We start from the raw sequence: 18,122 nt of genomic DNA on the forward strand, positions 1-18,122 counted from the left end.
ACCTCTCTTTGTGACAACCAGAGTTGCATCATGCAAGTGGATTTTTCCAAACCAGAAGGTGGAGGTCTCGGGTTTGCTTTGATCGGAGGGACCAATGGCAGCATGCTTAGGGTGAAAGAAATCTGCTCTGGTGGTGTAGCTGAGCAAGATGGTCGTCTCAGAGTGGGAGATATTCTTTTAGAGGTAAAAACTGGAAGTGTTTTGATAAAATTCTGGAATTTGGACAGTTTGAAAGTGCTTTCAATAAGCTCTACAGCAGGCCTGGGCAATTATTTTGACTCGAGGGGCTAAATTTTGAGAAAAAATGTGTCTGGGGGCCGTTATATCCATTTTTAGGAACACTGATACAAAACCTCACAATAATGTCTGATAGACCGCCTTAAAAAACGGAATGGAATTTAATTTTTTTTTACTGAATAAGACACCCAGAATGTACATGAAAATAAAGAATGCGGGATTTACAATATTAACTATGAACGATAAAACACTGAATATTGACAACATATGAACGTCATGAACCCTATCGATCAACATATTTTACAATAAAGCGAAACACAACAAAAATGCAACAAACACAGCGAAATATGAACGCAAAGGGTAAAAAAAAAACCCACCTACTATCTGATACATCACTAAGCTTTATAACTTTGTTTCAAAAATCTCCTTATGAGTCTGTCCCTGACACCCGCATTTCAGGCTGACACTCTGTGAAACGCTCCCCACCCACACTGCTTGGTGCCTCGTCTGAGCTGCTGTGATTTAGATTACCATAGTAACTAATTAGATTACCATAGTAACTAGTATATCATGCAAACGCACTGATTCCAACCATTGAAATACTTTGTATCGATCAAGATTTACGGTAATTTGAAAACATCACTGCACATCATAATGGCGGCTACAGTTTCCATCTTAAAGATCTAAAAAAATTATTCGGGAATGTCCGGTAGGCCAGATTGAAAAGCTTGACGGGCCTTAATTTGCCCAGGTCTGCTCTACTGGGAACATGCCCTTTTGTGTGTCTGTAGCTTTAATGCTAATGAGGCGCTTGTCCATGCCTGTGTGTGGCTCCAAGAAGCGCTTATGTCCACTTTTTACATATACAGTACATTGTAACTGTACACATGTAATAAATGCCGTATATCAAATACAAAAATGTAACATTAAAAGGTGGGACAGGACTCAAACGTTAGCAACAGTAGCATATGTGAGCTTCCTTGCCAACTAGAGGTGGTAAAACAGATCGATTGGCACGAAGATGGTTCTGTATTGATGGACAAATGCCCATATATCAAAAACGTATGTATGTAAAATAATGTAATACAGACGGTTCTAAAATGCAGATCTAGTGCGGAAACATGAAGGGAGCAGGAGAGTACAAGCTAAAGTTTTAGCCGGCCCGCGGGATGAGTTTGCTAAGTATAAAAATTAGCCAACATTTTTAATGAAAGAAACCGCTGTTTTAAATGTGTCCACTAGATGTCGCTATAGCAATTATTTGTATCTTTGTAGATTATGCTACATATGTAAAGAAAAATAAACCACATGTTAGGACATCAGTCGAGGAAAATGAGCAAACTACATAAATAACATTCTGTAATTTGATTTTGATATAATTTTTTTATCTTGATAGAATGAAAATTAACACCAATGAGTTGATTTAGAAAGTATAAATAACGACAAACAAAGATAGAATACTATTAACCACAGCATGTAAGTGTAAAAAACAAACAAACCCAACATTATGATTTGTACGTTTTCAGAATGTGCTTGTTCTATTTTTAAACAAAGAAAACAATCTGAAGTTGTCTTTATTTTTAAGTTATCGTGCCGTGATTTTACCAGTCCAGCCCACTTGGGAGTAACCAGCTAAAAAAAAGAACAAAATTAGCAAGTGTATGATACATAATATTATCCACACAGTGCGACAACAATGTGTTAGCCATAGATATGAATGTGTAGATAGTAGATACGACACACCTCTGTGAGCTGCAAGTTTCAAAGTGTCTGGGCGGTCCGTGGTTGGAGAAGGCACAGACATTAAGACAACAAGGGTGCCTGCTCGCCAAGTAGGCACATTTATTGATTTCATCTATGGAAATGATGCAATAACTTACACGTCAGTAACCAAATGAGGAGCCTTTTATGCATATCAATAATTGGATATAATAAAAGTATAGTATTTATTAATAATATACAATCTGACAATAATATACAACATAATAATTAAAGATGCACAAATAATTGATTTATATTCGATTTATAATCGAATCGTGAGGTGCCCAGGATTCCCAACACATTAATGCTAGTTTAGCCTTTTGGCTGATGAAAAACAAAACAAAGTCAAGGCATTATTGTAAGATGTGTATGTAGCAAAGCCTGCCTTCTTTTAAACAAAGCTTTCCTAAATGAAGTGATGGGTGTATACACAGGGTGGGGTTCATCTAGCTAGGGTTGGATCAGAGGCGTATCATGTCCATGAGGAAGGAAGCTTTTCCTTCATGAAGTCATGAAAACCCACAACATTAAAAGCAACAGTTTAGAGCCTCTTCCCTCAAAAGTGGAACAAACGAGTAAAGGAGATGATGCTTTTTTTCCCCACATTCAGTGCTTATAAACAGACCCTGAGGACACGTTTTACTGTTATAGCAGTATTAAAAAGTCAAATTTGCATAATAGTGTACCTTTAATCTTGCTTTGTGGGTTTGTCTAGCTTCGGTAAAAACATTGATTGTTGATGTTTTTTATTAGGTGAATGGTGTCATTGTGTCTGGACTGAGCCACAGTAAAGTGGTGGATCTTCTGCGTAAAGCCGAGGGCACGGTGCAGCTCACCATCTGCAGAGACATCCTGCCGCTGACCTATTCCGAGTCACCCACACCACCCAATATGGCCACAGAGACCGACACTATCATGGCGGAGCAGCCGGTTACCACCTCTGATGCTTCAACCTCACCAGACACTATGCTGAATAAGCCAGTGAAGCGCCCGCCTGGTATGTAGCTTACACTGTAAAAAATGACCCTAAAAAGTACGGCAAGCAATTGTTCAATAGCAACAGTAAAACACCATACAAAAAAAAAGTTAGTAAATGCAGTGGATTCCTGAAAACCACGAAACAGTAGATAACCTAAATGACTATGGTTATAAAACGTAGAAAACACAGGACTTTACTGTGAAAATAATGAAAAACTGTACAATGCATTTGCAAATACTGTAATGTCACAAGCAGGCAAATACTCTAAAATGTACAGTATTATTTCATCTATATTAAATGCAGATTGGACATTTAAATGTACAGCATACCTTAATTGTTTTAGGGGTTTGTGTTAAAGCATTAGCCGAGTTAACTTTTGGCTAACAACACGTTTTCTTGTATTTTTGTGGCAAGACTTTGAGGGATTATGTCTATGTGCTTCATTGTAAACTCCATCGAAATAAACCACGCTGTGTGTTTAGGTTTATTGGAACTGATTGCAAGCAGTTATTTAACAGATAGGGAGCATTCAAGTTTTTTTTTAATAGATCACTTGAAGGAACATGTTGCAGAAGGCATACTTGCCAACCTTGAGACCTTCAAATTCGGGGGGTTGGGGGTTAGGGGGTGGGGTGGGTTGAGGTGGGCGGGGTTGGGGGGGCGTTGTTGGGGGGCGGAGTTTGGTGGTAGCGGGGATGTATATTGTAGCCCGGAAGAGTTAGGGATGCAAGGGATTCTGGGTGTTTGTTATTTGTTGTGTTACGGTGCGGATGTTCTCCCGAAATGTGTTTGTCATTCTTGTTTGGTGTGGGTGCACAGTGTGGTGCATATTTGTAACAGTGTTAAAGTTGTTTATACAGCCACCCTCAGTGTGACCTGTATGGCTGTTAATCAAGTACGTCTTGCAGTCACTTTTCTGTGTATGCAGAAGCCGCATACAACATGTGACTGGGCCGGCACGCTGTTTGTATGGTGAATAAGCGGACGTGTCGACAGGTTGTAGAGGACGCTAAAGGCAGTGCCATCACCGGCATGCCCTTAATATTGTTGTCCGGGTGAAAATCGGGAGAAATTTGGGAGAATGGTTGCCCCGGGAGATTTTCGGGAGGGGCACTGAAATTCGGGAGTCTCCCGGAAAAATCAGGAGGGTTGGCAAGTAAGGCAGAAAGTAGTGTTGTGAGTTGTCCAGTGAAAGGTTGTACAAATACTTTCAAGTATAATCCTCATGTTCCGCTCACATGTCTTGGAAACACAGGCATTTTGCAAATACCAGTATTGACAAAAGGGAAGCACGGTTGGGCAGTGGTTAATGCTCACGCCTCACAATGAGGATTTCCTGGGTTCGATTCTTGCGCTAAGGGTCTTCCTGCGTGGAGTTTGCATGTTCTCCCCATGCCTGTGTGGGTTCTCTCCGGGTACTACGACTTCCTCTCACCTCCAAAGACATGCACCTGGGGAGAGGCTGATTGACAACACTAAAACTGGCCCTAATTTATTTTGCGGTGAATTCCTGGCAACCGCAGCTGCCAGTATTTTACCCGAAATTATATGTATTTTTTTTGTAAACAGGTTAACAATATATATATTTTTTTTCACAGTAATTTACCGTAAGCAACAGTTATCAACTATAAAATTAAGGGATTCAACAGCAACATACCGTAATGTCATCAGTGAATTCCTGGCAACCACAGCTGCCGGAATTTTACCATAAATTGTGCAGAATTTTTTCTACAGTGTAGCTCCATGCATGTAGTCCTGTAATTGTACTCAAGTCATTTATTTACCTAAACTACAAGGGGATGGGATGCTAATCGGAAGCAGGTGATAACTGAAGCGAGGTAGTTATTTACTAGAGCTGCAACAATTAGTAGACATTATCTACCGATGTCGACAATAAAATTTGTTGCCGACAGTTATTTTTGTCGACAATAGTCGTGATGTCATCTGCGCCGCCACTCGCAAAAATATCGCCAGTGATATCATGTAAAGTGTGGGAACATTTCCTCAAATCTTGTTAAAAACATGAATACCTTTCTCATTTTGCAAAGCGGACTTGGTTTTTATGGCAGTACATCTGTGATATGCGAGCATTTAAATCAAAGACATGATGTCGGACGTCTGGAGTGAGGAGGCGGTCGCAACCTCGGTAAGAGTGTGAGCTTGTATTTTGCTAGCTAACTAACAAGTGTGAGACAAAGTTGTGTAAAAATAACTTTTACTATCATTTTGTCCAAAGTCAGCCAGCTAAACTTTGTCTACATCAATTCAAGTACTTTTTAATGCAGCGTCAATTTGCAATGCCATAAAAATAATAACAATAACAAATGCGAACCGCGCACAAACACATGCACACACACAGACAGGCACCAATGTTGAGGTATCATAAGATTAAACATACAATCTATTAAAAAGCCAACATGCACATAATCACGTTTCATCAAGCATATATTAACGTTGTTGCCCTAGGGTAAACTGGGTGTAACACATGGCACACTGACAAAGCTATTGTTTCTATAACAATCTACAAGGTTAATGTAGGTTGCTTCTCTTTCTCCCCCTCCATTTTTCTGCATTCTTTCGTATCTCAAGTTATCATTACGTATATGTATTGTTGCATTTGAACAACTGTATTGTTGATAATAAAGGTAAATTATTGGTATTGTTCATTATCAATAGCGCTATTTCTATTGGTATTTGTATTGTTCCATTTGTAGTGTAATAATGCTCATTGTCATTTCTGTATTATTTTTTATTTTTCGCTAACTGCTTATTTGCTATTACTTTTACCATCATATTTGTACATGTCGTATTTGCTGATGTTGCTCTATTGTTGTTGTTGTTGTTGTTTGCTGTTGTTGTTTTTGTCTCTCTGTCTAATCCCCCTCTTGTCCCCACAATTTCCCCCTCTGTCTTCTTTTTTTTTCTCTTTCTATCCCCTCCTGCTCCGGCCCGGCTGCACTAAATGATAATATAAATACATTTAATAAAGTCAAATACAAATAAGGCAACAAGAGAAGTATCCTACACTTCTCTTTTGTAAAGTAAATCTGAACAGCCGACATGGGCATCTACATCAACTATATGATTTGCCTGAGAAGCTGGACAGGACACCAAAAAAAAAAAGCCAACATTTTAAGAATTAATCAAATATATAATTCTACACATTGAGTCTATTAGAGTGCTAAAACTGCCAAGATGTAATCAATAGTCAATATACCAGTGTGCAGCTTTTTAAACATCACAAAATGCTTTTCTTTTAGAGCAGGGATGTCAAAGCTACGGCCCGCGGGCCGAATCAGACCGGCCAACAGGTTTCCTCCGGTTTGCTAAGTATAAAAATGAGCTGAAATTTTTGAATGAAAGAAACTGCTGTTTCTAAATGTGTCCACTGAATGTCGCCAGAGCAATTATTTGTGTCCCCTACCACACACATGACTTAAGAGGGGGCGCAGCTGCGTTAGGTTACTACCTACTTACGCTGCTTATTAGTGATAGTATACAAATTGATAATCTGTGCATTTCGTGTTGTACTTACGACTGGGGACACATTTTCTGGGCGCACATAAATATTCTGAAATAATATGTACCCTCTTCTTACTTCACGTGTGATAAATGAAATGAGTCCAAATTCTCAAGTTTTGTTGTAGACGATGCTACATATGTACAGAATAAACCACATGATTTTGGTAAATCAGTTGAGAAAAATGAGGAAATTACATTCATTTCATCTTCTGATAGATTACAAATTAACACCAATGGGAGCACTTTAAAACTCTGCCAGACTCAATTCCACCTATTTGACTAATGGATAGTATCACAAAATATATTTAGAAAGTATAAATAACAACTAATGAATATAGAATACAATTAACTGCAACATGTAAGTGTAAAAAAAAACATGAATACATTTTCAAAACAAAAATAATATTCTAATATTAGTCTAATATTAAACAAAAAAACAATCTGAAATTATCTTTATTTTTAAGTTATCATGCCATGATTTGACCAGTCCAGCCTGTTTGGGAATAGATGTTCCTCCATGTGGCTCCTGAGCTAAAATGAGTTTGACACCCCTGTTTTAAAGGAAGTTAGACTTTGTATTTTGTTGTTTGTTTTCATTGCTGCTATTTTAACAGTTTTTTAAAATACATAATCAAGGTTTGTTTTTTTTAGTACTTTGCCTTTCCTTTCTTTTAAATGGACAGCATTTTAATAGTCATTTTGATTTTTGTAGCAGCTGAGTGAGCAGCACAGTTACAGTATAAATGAATGCTTATGAATGAATTAGTCATATTTTTTGTGCCTAAAATTACTTAAGCTGCATTTAGAAGTGGATGGAAAAATTACAGCCATTAAATATGTGTACCCTTAAAAGTTAAAGTACCAATGATTGTCACACACACTCTAGGTGTGGTGAAATTTGTCCACTGCATTTGACCCATCCCCTTGTTCACCCCCTGGGAGGTGAGGAGAGCAGTGGGCAGCAGCGGTGCCACGCCCGGGAATCATTTTTGGTGACCCTTGATGCTGAGTGCCAAGCAGGGAGGTAATGGGTCCCATTTTTATAGTCTTTGGTATGACTCGGCCGGGGTTTGAACTCACGACCTACCGATCTCAGGGCAGACACTCTAACCACTAGGCCACTGAGTAGATAACTTAAAAATAGAGATAACTTCAGATAGTTTTTTTGTTTAATATTAGACCACTCATATTCTGAAAATGTATAAATCATGTTTTTTTTTTACACTTACATTTTGCAGTTAATTGTATTCTATATTCATTAGTTGTTATTTATACTTTCTGAATACATTACTTTATTACTTTATTATCCAACTAGTCGACTAATCGTTATGTTGGTCAATGACTAATCAACTATCAAAATAACCGTTATTTACATCGGTAGCTTGCCTACAGCCACAGCTGTTTTTATTTTAGACCCCTGTGTTTGTTTTCCTGCAACTTTAAGAGACTCAGTGGTAAATTGAATAAAGGTGGTACTTATTTGTGATTTATGGTACTTATTCATATACCCCCATTGTTTACATGTATCTCACCTTTTTTGTAAGGGGCGCCAGAAGTTGGCAGACCCGTCAGCGATCCTGTTCTGTCTCCCTGTAATGTTTGTCTGATCTTGAATGGGATTGTGCTGAAAATCTTAATTTCCCTTCGGGGATTAATAAAGTATTTCTGATTCTGATTCTGATGGTCTTTCAAACATTTTGGTCGTTTCAGAACCGACTGCTGAGTGTGTGTTTAATGAATCGGGAGTGTTAGTCACCACGCCTCCTCCTCCTCCACGACAACTGACCGTGGTGACGGATGAAACGGCGCTCAATGAGGTATGACCGCTCATAAAGTTCATGAACCAAAAGTGTTGTCTATACCTTGATACTAATGCTTGCATCCTTGGCCTGCTGCTCCGTGTCATTAGGAGAGCTGTGACAGCACTCCTTCTCACCAAGCTTGCTGCCCGTCACTGAACGTCACTGAAATGTTGCATGGAGCTTCTGACAGGTAGTAGCTTCTAAAATGCCATTTTTACAATTCATGTACCATGTAAGTAGTCATTAGGAAAAGGACAAGTAGTTTTGCCACCTCACCTTGAGCGTTGTGCTGTAGTTCTCCATTTCTTCACAGGGAGGCAACAAAGAGCAATGAATAAAAGCATCACCTTGGGGGGAATATTGACGCCTGAATTGATAGACCATGATAATCTCCTGTTAGACACAACTGTACATCTTGTAAAATGTGACGTGAAAACCCCATTAAAAATATAAATGTATTTAGCAGTAAGATAGCGTTATATTTTACACTCTTTGGCCACAACATTATGGAAACCAAGAGCAGTGCAGTATGATGCCGTGCAGTTGTGCACCACTGCTAACAACAACCACACTGAGCACTGTCTTTTTAAAGGGGTCCTATTGTGTAAAACCAACTTTTCTTACCTGATGGTACCTGGTTTTGTCTATTTGGGCTCCGCATAACTCCCCAAAATTTGAACTCAAACTTGGAGGCATGCACTGCAAAAAGTCAGTGTTCAAAAACAAGAAGCAAAAAATACAAAAATGAGGGGTATTTTATTTGAACTAAGCAAAATTATCTGCCAATAGAACAAGAAAATTCGGCTTGTCAAGACTTTCCAAAACAAGTAAAATGAGCTAACCTCAATGAACCCAAAAATACCTTAAAATAAGTATATTCTCACTAATAACAAGTGCACTTTTCTTGGTAGAAAAAAAAGAGACCTTTTTGCTCAATATGTTGAAAACTATTCTTAAATTAAGCAAATGCTAGTGCCATTATCTTGACATAATGATATGCGCTCGGCATCATGATTTTTTTGTTCATGCTTGAAGTAAGGAATGATTACTTTAAAAAAGTAGTTTTATACTTGTGAGTGTTGATGTCACAGCTTTGCAGCAGTTGATATTCTAGTTTCAAGCATGTTTTACTCAATATAGGTCATAAAATCTTAGCTACGAGCTGTAATATCTTACTGAGATCATTTAGGACCAAAACAAGTAAAACACTCTAACATAAAATCTGCTTAGTGAGAAGAATTATCTTATCAGACAGAAAATAAGCAAATATCACCCTTATTTGAGATATTTAATCTTACTTAGAGTTCAGTTTTTGCAGTGTGGCGGGGATATTTATTAACCAATCTTGGCAAGTTGCCTTAGTTACATCAGCGAATAACTCCATATATGGTAGAAATTTACCCAAAGTGATTTGCGCCAGTCTGCTATTTTTATTCAGTTGTAGTCCAAAATTGTAGTAGTTAATAAGTTCTTAATTTTTTCCTCTTTTTGTTGGGGGATAAATGAGGTCTATCCTATCCTATGCACATGCATGCTAAAATCCTCTGCTGCTGCCATTTCTAATACAAAGTAGCGGAAAGTTCAAACTAGGGTTAATAATATGGTATAATATCGCAGTACTATACTCTGTTTGAAAAGTACCGGTTCCCGGGCATGACGGCGCGTCGTCACGTCATGACTTTGCTGGTTTTGCGAGCAGAGGAGCATGTTCAGCAGCGCACAATCACAGAGTACTTGCAAGCAGACAAGGTGTGTCGACAGAAAAGGGAGAACGGACGCATTTTGGCTTAAAAACTAACGATAAAGGTGAAGTTATAACACTGAAACGCCCTCAGGAAAAGGTATTTTAAGACATGGCTTGCTAGCAAGCAGCTAAAGTTCATGCGTAGTCGGCAGTGTTTTAGCTACTTCTAAAGCACTAATCCTCGCCTCCATGACAACAAATAAAGTACGTTTCTTACAAGTATCATCATGGCAGGACGAGGAATAGCTAAACATGCTTCACTACACACCGTAGCTCACCGGCGTCAAAATGTAAACAAACGCCATTGGTGGATCTACACCTGACATCCACTGTAATGATACCAAGTACAGGAGCGTATGTTGTCGATACTACTATGATTACGTCAATATTTTTTGGCATCAGAACATCTTCTTTCGGTTTTTTTAAATTTACATTATGTTTATAAACTCAGGAAATACTTTAAATATGGACTTTAAATATGAGCAAAGTATGATCCTGTAACTACTTGGTATCGGATTGATACCTAAATTTGTGGTATCATCCAAAACTAATGTAAAGCATCAAACAACAGAAGAATAAGTAATTATTACATTTTAACAGAAGTTTAGATAGAACATGTTAAAAGAGAAAGTAAGCAGATATTAACAGTAAATGAACAAGTTGATTTACACATTTTTTTACAGATTGTCCCTCATAATGTTGACAAAATAACAGAATGAGAAAAGACACAATATGTTACTGCATGCGTCAGCAGACTAATTAGGAGCCTTTGTTTGCTTACTTACTACTAAAAGACAAATTGTCCAGTATGTTCACTATTTTATTTAAAGACAAAATTGTTCTTCAATTGCAATAGCATATGTTTAATATACCATAAGATTTTTTGTTAAAATAAAGCCAATAACGCAATTTTTTGTGGTCCCCTTTATTTAGAAAAATACCGAAAATTATCGAAAAGTATCGAAATACATTTTGGTACCGCTACTAAAATATTGGTATCGGGACAACCGTAGTTCAAACTCATATTTGTCTGTGGACTCCATATGGAAGCGGTAAAAACTACAACATCGCCCCCCCCCCCCCCCCCCCCCTAGAGGGGGGGGGGGGGGGGGGTTACCCACATATGCGGTCCTCTCCAAGGTTTCTCATAGTCATTCACATCGACGTCCCACTGGGGTGAGTTTTTCCTTGCCCTTATGTGGGCTTTGTACCGAGGATGTCGTTGTGGCTTGTGCAGCCCTTTGAGACACTTGTGATTTAGGGCTATATAAATAAACATTGATTGATTGATTGATTGATTGAAAATAAAACGGCACAACCTGAAGAGACGGTCATAAAGCGCCTCGAAGATGGTCTGCAAAACAAAATGTAGGCAAAATTTTGACCAAAGATCCACAATTACATGTTATGTAGACCACTACAGGAGGTGTTTTAAATGTAGAAAAATAAATCAAAATATGACCCCTTTAAGAATAAATTTTTTGTATTGAATCTCATTATGCAGCTGTATCTAATAAAGTGGCCTGAGAGTGTATAATTATTCTCTCAATTGAAGGGAAGGCGAGACCTTCTAGTCAAATTACTCACAAACAATGACCACTTGCATAGATATCTTAGCATTATTTTGTATACTGCGTTTTAGGTGGAAAAATCGCAGGGAAAGGAAGCTCAGCCTTGCATGATTTCACCTTCTCCTCCCAGAAGAGTAAAAGTATAAAATGGTGTGGTCTCACCCCCTACCCCCTAACTCCCCCAGGAGACAAATTGTGACCAAACTGTTGGACCGGTCCTGCAAAGGCACCCGGAAACCCCAATCGGACGGCTGGAGCAGCGAAGAAGACACAGACGACGTGTTTGACGTCGCTGGTCACCAAATGACCTCATCCCAGACAGGTGACTAGCACACTCATGAGAATTGCTTCATTGATCGATATATTTCATCTTATTCCCTCCTTCCCAGGCCCACCTATAGTAACAGAGGAGGAACTGGCCAGTTTAGCCCTCATTAGCCCGACGAGAAGCAACCAGTATTCAGGATCCAGGGTCAAAGCCCTCATTCAGATACTGCAGCATCAACTAGACCAGCAGGAACTGATCAAAGAATTCATGGTGGGTTTTGAACTGAATGTTTTCTAAGCATGGATTGCGTTAATAATAGTACCTTAAATGTGTCACACACTAACCTCATTACAGGCTCTGGAGCACCTGAAGCCTTCTGACGACTGTCTGATGGGAAAAGCCCCTGAGAACAGAGACAAGAACCGCTACAGAGACATCTTACCCTGTGAGTCATTCACCATTCAATCCAATTGCCTAAAACCCTTGTATTCCGCAGTCTAATTCGATTAATTAATCCGTGGTGCATCTCTTGCGGTCACCGAAGTACATGAGCAAAGAAATTAATTGTTATCAGGGATATAGGTCAATGGCTTATAAATGGAGCAGCCTCAAGGACAGTTAGGGTTATGTGATGTAATTTCTTTCTGTGCTGGACTATTTTGCAGCATTTATTGGCTTTTCAAAACAATGGTATATTATGCCTTAAAAAACACCATATTTAATGGGAACTACAGTTTTTTGGGAATTTTGCCTGTTCTTTACAATCATTATAAGAGACATGACGACGGATGTATTTTTTTTTAATGCATTCTAACTTATAAAAAGTCTGCTTACAGCAGAGCCAACGGGAGGTCCTCTATGCCGCCCATAAAATCAAATAAATAACCATCCAAAAAGCGCCAACAATACTCAATTTACATTTCGTGACTTGAAAATTAACCAAGTATTAGTGATATTGGTATTATAAGCGCTAACGCAGACAAACTATTTCTAGCGGCGCCCTGATCCAATGATGACATGATCAACTGATCAGCTGCTTCCTCGTTTCCTTGCTCGTCAAACTTTATTCTAGATCATAAATCATGCCTCTCACCTGGATAAAAGAAGGCTGAGCACGTATTCCAACAAGTTGGTACATTTTGACAGCTAATTTAGACCAGGAAATGGCGACAACGACACAAAAAGACGGTTGGCTCCACCCCCCTTTTCTTCGCGAAAAATTGTGAGTAATTCTTCATCTAAATGGGAATATAACAAGGTTATACCAGTCAGCATCCTAATGACAGCATATATTGTACTGTAAGTGATGTTTTATCATGTTTGTTGGCTCTCATATAGCCTGCATTGAGTAATAATCAGTAATGCAGTGGTAAAAAAGCGAACGTTGTGATGCGTTTTTTAAATTAATGCACCGCGTGTGCTTAAAGTTAACAAAATACATAAATATTATTATAAATGTACCTGTTACTACATTACATACATACTTACATTTATGTATATAAAACCTTAATGGAGGTGTTCAGACGTTTTTCAAGGGCTTTTATAGGCAAAATAGAGTGGCTCCTGTAGGCTCCATTGTAAGCAGACTTTTGATCGCATTTATTTAATATTTAGAATGCATTAGAAAATACATACAGCGACATGTCTTTCATGATGATTGTAAACGATAGGCAAAATAAAAAATTTAAAAGTGCAGTTCCCCTTTAAGAGTATCTTGAAAGTACTTAGTGGTCATAAAATGCATTAGTTATAACTAGAACTGCCAAAAATAACAAGTTAACTCATGTGATTATTAACAGTTATCGCATTAATCATGGAATTTATTTTGACTGTATTTGCTATTTTAGCTTAACCATGGATGGTTACTTTAAAGGCGTAATGGGTTGTTATCCGGTCAGTGGTCAGGTCAGTGAATACGTCAGTGCAAAGATGAGTGCGGAGACTCCGACCGGTGTGTTTCCTGGCAAATTTCACTCCAAAATACACCCTGAGTGGACATTAAATAAAACTTGTTTTGAGCAAATAAATGTAGTGCGTTCAAGTAGACTAAACATTTTCAAACCATTTCCTGAATGGCATTTTGATAATGAAATTGCATTTGTGTCCAAATATTTAGGTCTTTTTTTAATTTAATGTAAATTAAGCAAAGGGGAACTGAACTTTTGGGGGGGAATCTTGCCTATTCACAATCATTACCCCATGATGGATGTTATTTTTTTATGCATTCTTAAATATTTAAGAAATGTGATCAAAAGTCTGCTTACAGTGGAGCCTATAGGAGCTGCTCTATTCTGCCTACAAAGCCCTTAAAAAAACATCCAAATACCTCCATTGAGGTTTTGTATACATGCTGTAGGATGTAATGTAGTAACGGACACATTTATAATAATATTTAATATTTACGTATTTTAATCATTTTAAGCAGACACGGTGCATTAATTTAAAAAACGCATCACAACAATTGCTTTTTTTCTTCATCACTGATTATTACTCACTGCAGACTTCATGAGAGCCAACAAACATAATAAAACATCACTTACTGTGCAATGTCTGCTGTCATTAGGATGCCGACTGCTAGGATGTTCATATATATTCCCATTTAGATAAAAAATGTCTCATAATCCTCTTGAAGAAACGGGAGCAACCAAGTGTCCTTTCGTGTCGTTCTCGCCAGTTTCGGGTCCTAAATGGCTGTCAAAGTGTACCAATTTGTCGTATTACATCCTCAGCCATCTACTTTCCAGGTGAGAGGCATGATTTATGATCGACAATAGACTTCCAAGGAGCAGGGAAGCGAGGAAACAGCAGACCACTTGATGATGTAAACATAGGGACACACGGTAGTCATTAGGTCGCCGCTATATATAGTGTGTCTGTGTTAGTGCTTATAATAACAATACAGGGTTTTTCCCCTTAATGTTATTACCGCCGCACCTTGAAAAAAAAGGTTTTCGTTTTTTTAATGGAAAACGAATTAAAGTAATATAGTATATCGTAACCCCCAGAAGAAATCACACAAAGTTTGACGCTTTGTTTAACTTTTCTTACCAATCTTATGATAACAAACAGCACAATTCCAACAGGTTTTACCTCCCGTTTACACACTTTTGTCTCGAGAGTCCGCGCTTCCCCGGACACACAACAACACTTCCTCATTCTTTGCTAGTCACCTTTCAGGCACGGACGGTGTGTTTGTAAACATGGGAAAAACTGACATCAAATGCAAACCACACAAACAGCAGGTCGTTACAGTATGAATTGATATATATAAGCTATTATTTGCGCACTATTGACAAGTGATGTACCAAAAACTTGACCACCGAAAAAATACTTTGATCACTGTAAAGGTTGCGTAATTGCGGTCCCACTGATACATACGCTGGAGGCCAGTTGCGCAGAGTTGACAAAGGTTTAATGATTTCACAGCTCTTCAAATAGATATGTTCGCTCCAGACTTTGCAGTCTCTCCAATACTCCTCGTTCTCCTGCACCCGGCCGCTCACTGTTAAAGACAACAGATGATTAGATTAACACGTACCACCTGTGAAATCTAATCACCTGCCAGCTGTGTCTCGCCGTCAGCACATGCCCCCGCCCCTGCCTGATGGTGCTCGTCCTCAGCACCATGGACAACGGCAGTGACCTTTGCTCCTGCAAGCGCGCTGGCCACATCTCCCACCACAATCACCAAAAACCGCGCTACCGAAACCGGATGTAAACAAAACGCACGCCATTGTCTGGAGCGTCATCATCATTTGGACGGGATTTTTATATATATTTCAGATATACCCGCGGACAGCCATCTACAAAATGTGCAAATATCAAGAGGACAGTGGCGGCTTTTAAGCAGAGAAAATCCAACTGGAGCAACAGTGCCAAGCAAGTGTGACGTCATGCTCGCTTTAGTCAGGGACATCAAGGGACAGAAGTAGAGTCTCTAAACACGAGCACATTCCATAATAACACCAGAAGAAGATGCTAGATTTGTTACTAGTTTTCAATTTAAAAAGAAGTCGTTAAAAGTCTGTAAACACTTGAAAAAATCTCAACAAAATACCTTGTACAAAAAGCAGCAACAATTGAAAATATGGCAAAACGCTAAAACATATATATGTTAGTACTAATTAATCAAGACAGATTTGTTTTAAATGTATGTATACAGTTTTTTTTAAACCTTATTAAAGAAAATCATATCATCATAGCAAATTAATTGATGAAGTCATTGTGGCCACGCCCATAACCACACCTCCACCGCCACAGGCATCTTGGCAGTGTAGGGGAAACCCTGCAAAATCACTCATACTTCACTAATGGAGTATTGTTGGCGCTTTTTGAATGGTTATTTATTGGATTTTATGGGCGGAATAGAGGACCACCCATTGGCTCCGCTGTAAGCAGACTTTTATTTACGATTATTTAATATTTAGAATTCATTAAAAAAAGAAATACAACCGTCGTCATGTCTTTCATAATGATTATCAACGACAGGCAAAATTTCCCCCCAAAAAGTGCAGTTCCCCTTTAAGCAAGCAAGTAATAGCCTGTGATTAATCATGATTAAACCAAACTGAAAAGTGTGATTAATCGGATTTTAAAAAATGATTCACTCGCCAGCACTATTAATAACAAAAAACACTTTTTCCCATAACCCAAACAATGTGTCAGAATACAAAGCACTACATTTTGTAGAAAATCCCATTAAATTGTCATTCCACCAATGTATGTGATGTGTTTTTGCACAACAATGAAAGTCAGGGGCACAGAAAAATAAACAACCGTATGTCTCAACGGTGCAAATCAGACTTGTCCATTTAAACGCAGAGCACATTCATTTTGCTGCCTCCAGGGGTCTGTTTTTAGGGGCGAGTGAAGGGGTCAGAGATGAATGAGCATGCTGACAAAGATAGTGAGCCTCTGTGGAATACTGTTGCCCTCCCACCATTTGCAGCCTGTAGAAATCTTTCCAGTATATTTCTAATAGGTGGGGGACTTTCTTGGTAAACACTCTCTATCCATTAGACCTCTCATCACCATGTTTGCAGAACCCAAGCCTGTTTGCTCAGTTTTATTTAGTCTACAGCATAAATTTCGGCAAAACAAGATCAAAAAGCCAAGAAAAGTATTACGTTTGTTGTTTTTTTTCAAATTAGAAAACACTTGAACTCACATTTCAGCAACCATTTTTATTACAGTATATCTTCTCAAAAAGACAACAAAAGTGGGATATGCTTTAAAATAAGGGTTTGTCCTGATCAACATTTTTAGTCTGCGATCCCGATCTGATTTATTAGCCTCATCTTTGATCCGATTTCGAGTCCCGATCGGATACTTCGACAGATTATGGAACTGGAAATGTTTCATAATAGTATACACAATAACACATTCTTTTATATGTAGAATTTGCTAGTATTGTTTATTTGTGGTATTGAATGCTACATACATTTTGCACAATAACTAAACAACAGCAAAAAATAGTATTGGCTTTTGAACTTTGCACCTATAACTATCCGGATGGTTCTTTTCCTCTTTGTTCCGGAGGACACGATGTCCACAGTTTCCAAAATCAATTTGAAATGTGGACTCGTCAGACCACAGAACACTTTTCCACTTTGCATCAGTCCATCTTAGATGAGCTCGGGCCCATCGAAGTTTCTGGGTGTTGTTGATAAATGGCTTTCGCTTTGCATAGTAGCGTTTTAACTTGCACTTACCGTATTTTCCGCACTATAAGGCGCACCTAAAAACCACAAATTTTCTCAAAAGCTAACAGTGCGCCTTATAACCCGGTGCGCTTTATTACGATTCATTTTCATAAAGTTTCGATCTCGCAACTTCGGTAAACAGCCGCCATCTTTTTTCCCGGTAGAACAGGAAGCGCTTCTTCTTCTACGCAAGCAACCGCCAAGGTAAGCACCCGCCCCCATAGAACAGGAAGCGCTTCTTCTTCTACTGTAAGCTACCGCACGCCCCCGGAAGAAGAAGAAAAAACGCGCGGATATCACCGTACGTTTCATTTCCTGTTTACATCTGTAAAGACCACAAAATGGCTCCTACTAAGCGAAAAGGATCCGGTTCATAAAAAGACGCAATCTCTCCATCCGCACACGGATTACTACCGTATTTCACAGCAACTGATATTCCTGTGAACCGCACTGTGGAACGGGAGCACGTACGGTGAATATTCGCACCACAGGGAATGAGAAGTCATCCTTCACTGTGGTTCTAGCTTGCCATGCTA

General features: G+C 38.7%; 1 protein-coding gene across 1 annotated transcript in view; it reads left to right on the forward strand.

Annotated features, from left to right (window-relative positions):
• Positions 1-18,122, forward strand: part of ptpn20 (protein tyrosine phosphatase non-receptor type 20) — a 61,095-nt gene that overhangs the window by 30,042 nt on the left and 12,931 nt on the right. The window contains exons 29-35 of the mRNA XM_072915581.1: positions 22-183; positions 2,752-2,995; positions 8,210-8,316; positions 8,409-8,491; positions 11,802-11,938; positions 12,006-12,154; positions 12,239-12,329. Of these exons, the coding sequence (XP_072771682.1) occupies positions 22-183; positions 2,752-2,995; positions 8,210-8,316; positions 8,409-8,491; positions 11,802-11,938; positions 12,006-12,154; positions 12,239-12,329 (973 nt within the window). The remainder of the gene's footprint in view (positions 1-21; positions 184-2,751; positions 2,996-8,209; positions 8,317-8,408; positions 8,492-11,801; positions 11,939-12,005; positions 12,155-12,238; positions 12,330-18,122) is intronic.

Source organism: Nerophis lumbriciformis, linkage group LG02, assembly GCF_033978685.3.
Source record: "Nerophis lumbriciformis linkage group LG02, RoL_Nlum_v2.1, whole genome shotgun sequence".
Classification (NCBI taxonomy): Eukaryota; Metazoa; Chordata; class Actinopteri; order Syngnathiformes; family Syngnathidae; genus Nerophis; species Nerophis lumbriciformis.